Source organism: Aplidium turbinatum, chromosome 5, assembly GCF_918807975.1.
Source record: "Aplidium turbinatum chromosome 5, kaAplTurb1.1, whole genome shotgun sequence".
NCBI classification, from domain to species: domain Eukaryota; kingdom Metazoa; phylum Chordata; class Ascidiacea; order Aplousobranchia; family Polyclinidae; genus Aplidium; species Aplidium turbinatum.
Window position 1 is genome coordinate 22,375,723 of NC_137476.1, and position 12,203 is coordinate 22,387,925.

Sequence of the window (12,203 nt, forward strand, 5' to 3'; positions counted from 1 at the left end):
GACATTGCCGCAATGCAAAGCGTGTGACCTTCCGCAGTGTTTTCGGAAGATTTCACCTACTGCTTGGCGTAGGGCGTTGTAAACAAAAATAGCCTGCTTTTGAAACAGGTTTCATATGAATCAATTTGTTAAGTTACAGTATTATCGACCGAAAAAGTTTGTTTCATGTTTTGTTTCTTAGTTTAGTTATATTTTGCAGCGTGTCAGAAAATCGCAATAAACTTGCCTCTTTTTTTCGAAAAGAAAGAGACAACTGGGCTCATTTAAATTGACAGTGGTTGTTTCGTACGACATTCGTAGCGTCCGGTTTGGATTGTTGTTAGACCGGCATCTCATCCGCAGCCGTTCCAATATGGGTAACCTTGCGTCGACCGCGCCTGACGGGAATCATCAATGCACGCAAGCTAAAACAACAATCTGAAATGTCTTACTGTCTTCCGAGACTTTGATAAAAAATCATTATTACAAAGCACGCTATGTAATTTTATTCGCAATGAAGATGAAAATTGTTTAGTTTTCGAAACGTTTGCTGAACATGCGTTTAGTATCTACATTTGAGGTTCATTATTTTCTATTACAAAATTCATCGTAAAAATATAGGTCAGATGGTCCAGCTCTTTTCTGGACATTTTCGAAACCGGTTTAAATTGGCACTAAACTTTTACTTTTGCATGCTTTTTAGTAAGAGCGTTAGATTAGGGCTTTCTGAAGGAAGGTTGATTTTATTCTTGGTTTGTTGTCTCTTTGCAAATTGGCCTCGATAGGCAAGGCAATATGGCTCCTAATCGTCCTACCAAAGTTCAAGTGCAAGAAAGACTTAAAAACAACTTCCAGGCCCTATGTGCAAGATGCCCACAATTGGTGAGTATTTTAATTGTGTGCCATTAGTGTCAAATCGATAAAACAATGTACGAGATGGTTAAAATATAGTATTGGATTGTGTTACAAAACTATGTCGCAACAACGTTAGTCATAACGTCGTTTTCATACCGAACTTGATAATAACGTCCTTCATCCACATTGACTTGAATGTTGGATTTGCAAAACAAATTCAAGTCGTTAGATGGTATGTAAGCTATGATAACATTTAAGCAACGTAGATTAAATGTAAAACGTCACTTAGCGAAGTTAAGTTTAATGCCATTAGAGTGTTCATTTCGCTTTGTTTCAAAACCAAAGTGTCGAAATCTACGTTTGCATTGCAAGCTACTTTCTCAACTTTTCGAAACATGTGTCCATCGCTATCAATTTTTGCTACGATCGAATGCCGAGAAATAGGAACTGAGTTGTTACTCACAGTTATTCTATTCTTTCAGGGTAAAAACCAAGAAACTTTAGACGACAGTCTAACCAGTTTGCAATGGCTCAGCAATCTCAATGTAAACATCAACAATCCTGTTGGACAAACTGGAAAAAGCGCAGCCCTATCAAGGAATGGACGGATTTTTCCTCCTTTTCCAAGAAAACTTAACAATGGCATAGATTCTAATTCTGCAATGTTACCAACTGATTCTTCTCAAACGTTGTGTTCCCCTACTAAAGTTGAATTTGGCGGCAAAGGACTAAATTTTCACTCAACCAAACGTTCCGGTCACATTGGCACAGGAAGTTCACAAGCTTTATCAAGAAATGGAAGAAAAACTTCAGCGCACACAATTGGAAGATCCGATCCTCATCCGAATGATCGCACTCCCGATCGAGCTTATTCTTTATCCGCTGGGTCTCTTAAAATACATCAGCGTACTTTGTCAAGTCCAGAGAAAAGTCATCATCAACAAATAGCAACCATTCCTGTAAAAATCAAGTCATCCAATGAGACCGCAAGTGTCCTAGAGATCAATTCAAACGGGATACAAAAAAACGTTTCTCCAGATTTTCTACTTACACCTGAGCAGAACGGAACTTTGCCGCAAATAGAAAGCTTAAACCTTAAGCTACAAGACAATAACAACACCACACAGGAGATATCTTGCCAATATTCATTTTCTCCAAGGGAAGCTATGTTGGATCTTTTACCAGGACAAGTCGATTACAAAAATAATCCGTATGTAAAGCCTGCCTTTTCCTTCACTACACTGATATGTATGGCACTGCAAAGCAACAAACGCCACAGAATGACCTTCTCTTCCATCTGTAAGTGGATAACCGACAATTTCATGTACTACAGATACACAGACCTCGAATGGCAGGTAACTTGAATATGGAAGAGTTTCTTCATTATTAGTGACATTAAATTGTTAGAAAGTAGATGCAAGTAACGAATGAAAAACTGCGTATCGGTATTGATTAAAAAATGCTTGCGTTTTGTGAGACAAAAAACAAAATAATAATCAACCAAGTCTTACAATGCAATGACAAAAAACAGCTGTAACAAAAGTAATTTATTTTTAATCTTTATTAATGGTCTTGCCCAGGTTCAGCAGCAATCAAATCGTATCGATTCACTCACGCCAGTATTTTTGCTGTAATATTTGTTCTATGTAAACTATTGAGAAAAGGTTGGTTAGAAAGCAATAGAGTTAGTCATAAGTACCGTCATTTCACTCATTTGTACTTGGGCTGAATGGACAAGCTAATATATCTCAAACAACTTGAGGTTTTCTTGCCGGGCTGAGTAACGCCGCATACAATAGAAGGAAGTGCTTTTATTGAAACTCCAAGAATAGGAATTCTAAACCACGCCACGACGCAGCTCAAATGAATAACCACAGAACATGTCCGTGCTTGTTGGACGGCCGCATAGTTCGATGGAGCAAAGAAAATCTCATATGAAGGAAATAAACCTCCGACCTAAAAACAATTAACTTGGCTTAATAAGATCTAGGGATATTGGACTTAGTGTCTAGGTATCCCTGATAAGATCATAGATTGCGAAAACATAATTGAAATAACAGCTTAAAAATTACTTAATTTTTTTCTTTTTTGCCATCCATCAAGCAAAGTCATAAGGGTGTTTTGATAATTTCTTAATAAAGTTTTTACAGCTGATTTGAAAAAAACGTAACCGAATTCTAATTCTTTAATTCACTTTGATACCAATTCCGTCGTAGATGAAAAGGAAAAAACTTTTATTAGAACAATGACAACTCAGTTGGTTGTACGACAGTGACTACCTGTCGTACAACCAGTTATAAAGAGTTTCTTGACAAGTTATAGCTATTAAAAAACAATATACTATAACAATCTTTTTACAAAAAAGTTATTTGTTGTGTTATAGTGCGTTGTTGCTTGTTATAACGAAACAATGCAGTTTGTGTGACTCATACCTACCCAGACAACAAATCAGTCACTTTTCACATTGATTCAACGTCTGCAGACGTTGAATCAATGTAAAAAGCAACTGATTTGCTGTCTAGGTATAACCTCACCATGCAATCACTATTTACTACACTTGGTTGTAAATTCGTACAGTTGGGAACAATAACAAAAGGCTGAATTTATTTAATCTTTTCGTTGAAATTTCTAACCATTTTAACCTCTTTATTTGCTGTGTTGTCATTAAAGTAATTGCATTTATTTCAACAACCAGTACTTGTTAATATGAGTGAGAAAGAATGATATTTGCACAGAACACCGCATGTGTTAAAAATCCACTGCGCAAACTCACGTGTTGACAATCACGAAATAAAAACATTGGCTTTCTGACATTAACCAATTGTTAGCGTGTTTGCTATTTGGTATGAAATATTGTGATTAAGAATTAAGGTTTGCCTCTACAAACATTTGAAGAAGCACACAAAGAAATTTCCCTGCCAGCTGCCAATAAAAACATTGGTGTGACCTTAATTTGTCAACGCCGGAATCTTTCTAAAGAGCCTTACAGAAAAAAAAACACAATTTATCTTTGATATGAAAACCTACTTGGTGAGATTCTATTGCAGAAAATTAATTAATTTTGCAACTCCAATATTAATCTAGATTCTAAAAGCGTATGTGATGTAACCGGTAATGCATAGCTGTGATTGGTAGCATCAACTGATATTGAAATGGCGCAAGTCAGCTAATGAACTTCATTTTACGAATTTTTTTATTCATATCTAACCAGCATATCAGTCATTTTAGATTGATTTGAATTAACATCTGCAGACGGCAAATTAATGTAAACGGGCTTGCCAGCAAGAATCTTGGTGCTCAATGTTCAATATTTTAAACAAAATAACAAAATAAAAACGTAATTCAGACCAGTGTATATACCAAATCGCAAGTAGTCCGAAAGTTGTCAGTAACTTTACATTGTTAGATGTCAACTCAAAGAATAGCGTTTGTCTAAATATCCCAGCTCAAATATCTTTATCACAAAAGCTGGATATCAAATAACACGCATATTGCTTTGTTGGGAAAGTTCTTACAAGCGTTTCCTCAAAAAGGCAGCGTCTATAACAGGAAATGTCATATGACTGTTTACACCTGAGCTGATATTGTTAGGAAATCCTATTTGGTTTTCACATCATAAAACACCAATTCATCTCCTGAAGTTCAGTGAAGCATAAACATTTTCCATACTTTTGGTTTGATAAGTTTGTGCAGGGTCGACACAAGTGCACTTTTTTCGTAAAATAGTCAGTGAAACAGACTCATTTATAAAGCAAACGTGGCACATGCATATTCCGAGCCAAATTGCTGACGCTTAGTTTTGTGCGGTGGATATAATAGCCTATAGTGTTAGTCCAATGTAAAAGCGACGGATTTTGTTGTCTGGGTCTAACTCTAGGGCTTAGCTACACGCTACAGATTTCTCTTTTCAGTCTCCAGCGTAACACTTTACAACTACAACTATAGGCTTACTGTAAGTATTTTTTCTGTTGCTTTATATTCGGTATCTTCAACTTTGAATTATTTTCACCGAGTTATGAAAAGATATAATACAAACTTAAAGTGTGTTTTTTTAAAGTTTGTTCAAACTTCTTCCGCTAACTTTAAAACAAGAGAATAATTTTCACACGACAATCCCATGTGCATGAATTTATCCAAAAGCCTCACGACATTAGCAATAGTTCTATAGAGCACTGTCACACCTGCTTTTGCGTTATCCCAACGCTTTACACGTCTTTGATCGATCATTGCAGTTTACTGCATTGGCATGTAACGGCAATGTTGCATTCATAATTTTAAAATCATCGTTTTCTCAATGCTTGGCTTCAAATCGGTCATGCAGACCAACCATTACAACGGCGTTATTGTGAACAAACAGTCAGTCCAGAACGGGTTCCCACTGTACCCCTGAAAGATTGTACTTTTGCAAATTTGCGATCACAAAAATTATTGTATGATTACCTTGGCAGCCAACAATATCCGTTTATTTTACACCGATTCAACGTCCGCAAACCTTGAATTAATGTAAAAAAAAACAGATTCTTAAAGTCCTTTTTGAGCAACGGATCGTAGCCTACGAGTAAACTCTTCCAAAATTGATTATTCTGTAGTGTAGAATGAAGGTGGGTTTTGTTGGACATTTTTGAGATTGCATTAATTTTGTTTTTCAGGATGCTGTAAAGTTAAATCTCATGCAAAGCAAGTATTTTAGTAAAGTGCATAAGAAGAAAGATTCCTCAAGCAAAAGTTGCCTTTGGGAGATCAATCGGAGCTGCAACTTCAAGCTTCGAGACGTTAACTCTCCTGTGCTAAGTGGTAGGCTATGTCAATATTAGGTTATTTGTAAAAATACACGTTTGAACAGTTCCCGTTTTTTACGTGATGACGCAGGTCATAAAGCAGAGGATAAATCAACGGATTGTCTCAAACGCCTAGAAACGTCCAGTAAATCATTCAATTTTTAAACAAATACTCCCTTTTTGAGAAAAACAAAAACTTTATTGTAAACTACTTTTGAATTTTCAAACACTGGATTACGAATTCCATAATTTGTGAAACATTTTGAGGACGGAAAACAACACTTTTCCTAAATGGCAGCAACAAATTTCAGTAAAAATTATTGATACCGGTATTAAAAACACAGCATTTTTATAAAACTTTCAGGCCCGTAGCCAGCCGGGGGCTAGGGGGGGCCTCGCCCCCCTGGAAAAATCCCAACATTCTCGAGCAACAGCTACAATTGTAATGATTCAGTTTTTTCGGAACCCTAACCCCCTAAAAAAAGTTGGCCCCCCTTGCTCTGCGGTCTGGCTACGGCCCTGAAAACTTTACAGCATTAACAATTTAACCAGCAAGTATTTTAGGAAGTAAAGGCCGCGAGGATTTGTCTCCTCAAAATATTAAATTCTTTAAGTTTCGTACGATAAAAACTTGACATTGTTGAAATTATAAACTGCTGCAGCCTAATCACAAATTAATTACTACATGTAAAATTTGTACTTCTGAAGTCTAAATCATCATTATGTTATTGCAATCAGGTACTCCGACTCGAAACAGCCCTCGATTGGGTCCGGTGTCGACTCAGATATCTCCAGCTTCCAGTATAGCAATTACCAACTTGCAATCACTGATAAAACTTGACCCAGATGATGCGTTGGCTCTGGCTGGTCGCAAAAGAAAACAAACTACTCCACAGAAGCTAGCCCGCCGTCGCAGTGGCAATCCTAAGAAACGACGTAACAACACAAAGTCTGCAGACAACCGCAACTTGCTGCAAGAGGAAGCCCCAGAGTTGGGATCTCTGAAAGGAGACTTCAATTGGAATTCAATCTTTGATGAAGTTTTTGGAACTCCGGAGCCAGAACTTAGTGCAACACCAACTTTCATTTCCCCTCGGCCTCCAACTAATGAAGGAAACGACCGCCAGGATGTTACGCTGCGATTCTCTGATGAGGCCATCTCTGATTCATTGTTAGGCATAGACATGTTCACTCTCCCGGATGTTCCAGAGTCAGTTGTGAGTGACGAAAATCACATTGCCGCATCTTCTGTAGGATCCCCAGAAAATCCTCCCTCTTGGCTTGACTCCACAAACTGCCGCTCTAAGCTCACGACCAAAACTTGTCACAGCAAAACAAAAACGTTTGACAAATTTTCGATTAATCTCCCTGAAATCAAGACTTCTAAAGGAGATGGTTTCTCGTCTGGAGATAAAGATGAGGAAGAGGATTCTATTAATGGTTTTCTGAAAGATGTTGGAGATCTTGATTTAACAATCACTGGACGACAGATTGAACCTCCTCCTGAGTGGGTTCCGGTATGCCCGGAGCTAGATGCGATTCTTTGCGAAAAGCAAAACGACAACTTGTTTGAAACCGTCCCTTCCACAAATGGAACCTATGATATACTTTCTGCAGCCGCATCTCCGCCAACGAATCCGGCTCAATACTTAAGTCCTCAAAAAACTTCATCGCGAGAAAGAAAGTTCCGAAAAACTGGACAAAATCTTCAACGACTAAGGAGTCCTCCTCTTTTTGATATAGAGTCTTCTCCATTAGCACAGAATCCGCGAAAATCTTGGGAAGAAGTTAAAGACGCAACAGAGACCATAGAAAGTCTTCTTTCTTCAACCTTTTATTGCAATAAAATTTAAAAACTTTTAAACTTCTAGAAAGCAATTACTATTTTTAGACCAGCATCTCTTAATTTGTTTTATCTTCGCATGATAGGTTATAGAATTATGTTCTTTCCTTTTTATCTTGACGTGTTGATTCGCGAAATAAATGAAACTTTGTTTGCAAATAGTTTATTTTAATTCAATTTATTTTTCTTTGTCAGAATTAGAGATGTAAATGCAAAAAAAACGAACCGTTTTTTTTAAAAAAAAACGTGTTTTTTTTCAAAAAAAACTTGAGCCAAAAAAAACACTCGTTTTTTGGTTTTTTTTGTTTTTTTTGTTTTTTTTCATATTTTTCTGGAAAAGTTGCAATTTTTTTGCAATTTACAGCTTTGTTTCATTATAGTGCTCTTGAAAAACATTAAATTACTAAAAATAGTTTTATTGGTGTGCTGAAATTCCTAAGTGTTTGTGTTTGGCAGCATATGTTCTTGCATAGTCCTATGAGGACCTATGTTGTTTCGCTTTTTTCTTCATTCTCTGGCATGTTTGTGGCAGTAGACCTGACCAGTGTTTTTTTTAAGGTGTTTTGGGGGACCGAAACGGTACCCCAAATTTCTCCAGCGGTTTCCCAAAATTTGGACTTGCAACTACAGTAGAAAAGTAATGGTTGTTTCTCGCTATGTCTTGTCGATAATACGAATATGGCCTACGATCAATAGTTCACGTTCAGAAAAAAGAATAAGTGGAGGTACAGCTAACAGCTGAATCAAAGAGCTATTCACAAAAGAAGTGCACCTTCGATACTCGTCAATGTTTATTTCTGATTTATGGCGTATAATGATCAGTTTTTACGTGTGGAAACATAACAAGCAGAAGCCAACAAGCACACTTTGTTTGATTGTGCAGCAAACTTGTTTGGCGGCCGTGTTGGGCAGGCTGTTTGGTCGCTGTCACAATCATTTAAGCTGTGCCTTGTCGAATAATTCATTTTATGTTGCGTTGATTGTATGTAGTTATGGCTATTTTTTGGTATTTAAATGAAACACTTGCGGTCTCTTAAAACTACTTAGCGTTCACCCAAACCAAACCTTAAAAAAGACCCTGGACCTGACAAACATTGAATTAATGAAATTTGATACATGACATAATGTAGATGAGTTAATTTCTTTTTCCTTTTATGGAAGTTAGCCTATGATGTTAGTATACTGTGGTACTGGTTATTCTTGTACACACTCAATGGGTTGACGAAATTTTGACAAAACAAGGTGGCAGTATTCAGTACACACATTTACCTTGTTTGTGGACGTGGTAATTTACTAATGCAAGCTATTGCCAATAGCTTGTTTAAACATGTTTTGTAACTGATAGCTTGCCAACGATGTATATGCTTTATAAATGTTGAAACAGAAGTATTCTTTTCGTGTGTTATAAGATCTTGGATTGGACACTTCGTCATTGATGCTTCTTGCAGATTATTTGGGACATATAATGCAAGAGACCTTATCACTGATATTTTTAGCTGTCAAAAGTTAGTGCATTTGTCAGAAAAGGTTTAGGTTAATGTTCCTTTCAAATGCCCACCACCCATGTTGACTATTGCTAGTAACTACCATTCTACCAACCTTGAATGAAGAAATTTTTCCTTTAAAGTGGAGTTTTTCAGCACTGCTCAGTGCTCAGTGTTCACATAGTGAATAAATGCTTTATAATGCTTTTCCTGACAAGAATAAAGTTTTACCCATATTCCCACAATGCAGGATAAAGATACAAAACAAACATCAAAGATGAAAACTTATTTTATTTGAGAACTAGGCCTACTGCTTTTTGAGATAAAAAGAAATTGACCTCTTGTCGTTACGCACCAATAAAACCATGATGCAAACTTTAATTTTTTTTATTGGGCAGAGGAAAGATTGACGAAAAGTTAGGCAAAAACAAAAAAAGTGCTAAAGTCTCAAAGTTCTGCAAACTAGTTCAAATTGAATAAAAAAATAACAGTTAACCTCTCAAGTACATGTAGCTCCACACAGAGTGAAATTTACATGCCTTTTGACTCTTTTTTATTTCTTTAAAAGTATTATTGACTCAAGTATTAATTATATTAGTATTATTGACTCAAGACTCAAGTATAAAAGTATTATTGACACTTTACTACGCTGAAGAGATCGGAAGATCGAAACACTGGCCTTTGTCCGTAGTTACTTTTCGTAATGTCTTTTTAGACATTCTTTTTGAGTCAATAATACTTTTAAAGAAATAAAAAAGAGTCAAAAGGCATGTAAATTTCACTCTGTGTGGAGCTACATGTACTTGAGAGGTTAACTGTTATTTTTTTATTCACTTGTTGATTCATTCATATCAGTTTGTATCCTCTGGGGATCCTTCTCTTGTATCATGGGCCAATCCTATAGATGTTTGCTGGTACACCCCTTCATTTTCTTTGAATTTTAGTTCAAATTGGATGGATTAAGTGCAACCAATAACCATACTTCTTTTAAACATGTCTATGACAGCACAATGGTGTGATTAAGGGAAAACAAATATGACTATGACGTCACAAAGGATTATTGAATCTCTTCAGGGAAAATAAAAAAACATCAAAACGTTTCCATCTTTCACTACATTTAAATGTGATTTGGGCTAAAAGTTGGGACTTTAGCACTACACTGCTTTTGCCAAACTTGTCATCAATCTTTCTTCTATCCAATTATTATTTTTTTTAATTTACGCACCATGGTTTTATTGGTGCGTAACGACAAGAGGTTAATTTCTTTTTAGCTCAAAAAGTAGTAGCCAAAACTTGTTTTAATATTCATAAACAGATAGCCCACCCCATAAAACATGGGGGTAGAGCTAAAACTTATGTAAATATGTTGAGCGGTTCTTGAGATATGGCCAATATGGCCGATTTTCTATTGCTCCTTATCTATAAAGCCACTTAGTGGCTAAGGTTATTTCACTTATAACTCGAGAACCGCTTGTGTGATTTTCATCACGTTTGCACCAAATGCACATCAACTGGAACAATCTCTTGACGTTGTACTGGTAATGGTGTGGTGTGCTGGGGAAAAGTTCCTTTGTGAAGTAGAGAAACAGGACCCTGACCACCTAGTCCTAACGTAACATGCCCATTAACCAAAATCCCAGGTGGCTTCGAAACTGTACACGAGTGTGGTACTGCATTTAACAACTGGCTGAACCAAATTACAGACAATACTTGAGATGTGCCAACCATAGGACACTGTGTTACTATTTGAGTCGATGAGAAACCTTTATGGCTCGTGTGTTGAGACTTGAGAGACATATTGTCTCATTTGAAAGATGTTATACGAGTTATGAGACTATTTTTTTGTTGAAAGAGACGCTATTGCAATGAGTTTACCCTAATTGCTGCATATTGTGACATTTAATAAAAAAATAGGTAAAAAAAACAAAAAAAACAAAAAAAACGAATAAAAAACAAAAAAAACGATAAAAAACAAAAAAAACGAGCTCGTTTTTTTTAAAAACAAAAAAAACCGTTTTTTTACATCTCTAGTCAGAATGCAGAAGAAATGATATTGGGAAAAAAATACAGTAACAAAACCAACAAAAGGTGGCCAAATGGTTAAAGACTTGCATTTTGTAAAGTGTTTATAAATAAAGTTTTGTAGTGTATTTTCTTTTTATCGACTTGTTTGTGAAATTTTAGTGTCCATAGTTTCCTTTTCACTCTATCAGTTTGCGCTTATTACAAATGTTTAAACGCTTGGTTATTATTTAGTTTTACTTCTTTAAATCACATTTGTTTTCTTAACTTTGAGTGTGTTTCGTCGTGTTCGTTGAAAGTTGCGTGTTCGGAAACCAAGATATTGCCACAAGAAATGAATTGTAATTTGTCGAGTTCTCAGCACCACAAATGTATTCAATTGTGTTGGACATCTATTGGTCCTCGTACAGTTCGCGAGGATTATAAAACTTAACACAAATGCAGCAGATCATGGCTTCAATGCATCGACTGGACCACGTTAAAATTAGAGGCCAGCTATCCATTCCTATAACAACACTGTGTCGTCAATTGTGCAAACCTTCTTTCTGTGATGAAACGTAACATGTTAAGGTACAACAAAATTTGAGCGAGTGTTTCAATGTGAATGCCTAAAGAATTAATCTTTTACATTCGGTCCTATTATGCTTTGCGAAAAACTATATGAACCGCAAGCTGTCACCTCAACATGAACACAGCAGCCTTAAGGAGGCGATCTGTCTTCGAACAGCGAAATGTTTATTGCAAGTGATAATGGATTTAACTCACTGACCTTATGTAACTTTTTATCTTTTCTGACATTGAACAAGCTTACTACGATTGTCAAATACAATTTAATACCATAAACGCAGAAATGGAATGTTAAGACACGAGGTTCGAAGCTTATTATTGTAACTGGTAAATTCAAAGCAGTGTTCCCTGACGAGAAAGGCAGAGGATAAAACAAACAAACGTCTCCAGGAGCTGTTGAAATTAACGACTTATCAGCAAGCATGCCAAAAGTTTATATACAACACAACAACCTTTAAAGAGGCTTTCTCGAGTTAAAGATTACTTGAAGTAACCTGGCTATGTAGACAGAAGAAAAACTTTCAAGACGCAGAATAGAACTACAAAAAAAAAATCTTTTACATCATGTTAAACTTAATTTCACATTGGTTACGTTATTGCACCCATCCACCTTTAATTTAAACAGATTGAAACTACCATGTCATAAAATACTTTACATTCGCATGTAACCTACCG

The 12,203-nt window shown here is 36.2% G+C and overlaps 1 protein-coding gene across 1 annotated transcript; it reads left to right on the forward strand.

Moving 5' to 3' along the window:
• The first annotated feature begins 687 nt into the window (after positions 1 to 687).
• Positions 688 to 11,802, forward strand: LOC145771400 (uncharacterized). Its single transcript, XM_082583162.1, has 5 exons — positions 688 to 861; positions 1,317 to 2,189; positions 5,484 to 5,628; positions 6,351 to 7,660; positions 10,985 to 11,802. The coding sequence occupies exons 1-4, from the start codon at positions 775 to 777 to the stop codon at positions 7,463 to 7,465; spliced, it is 2,220 nt and encodes a 739-aa protein (XP_082439288.1). The 5' UTR covers positions 688 to 774; the 3' UTR covers positions 7,466 to 7,660; positions 10,985 to 11,802.
• The last annotated feature ends 401 nt before the right edge of the window (positions 11,803 to 12,203 follow it).

What these genes read in the sequence shown, in the direction of transcription:
- LOC145771400 (XM_082583162.1), top strand. Translation starts at nt 775, where the DNA reads ATGGCTCCTAATCGTCCTACCAAAGTTCAAGTGCAAGAAAGACTTAAA. An exon ending in ACACAGACCTCGAATGGCAG is followed by an intron (nt 2,190 to 5,483) that starts GTAACTTGAATA and finishes TTTGTTTTTCAG; the next exon opens with GATGCTGTAAAGTTAAATCT. An exon ending in TAACTCTCCTGTGCTAAGTG is followed by an intron (nt 5,629 to 6,350) that starts GTAGGCTATGTC and finishes TATTGCAATCAG; the next exon opens with GTACTCCGACTCGAAACAGC.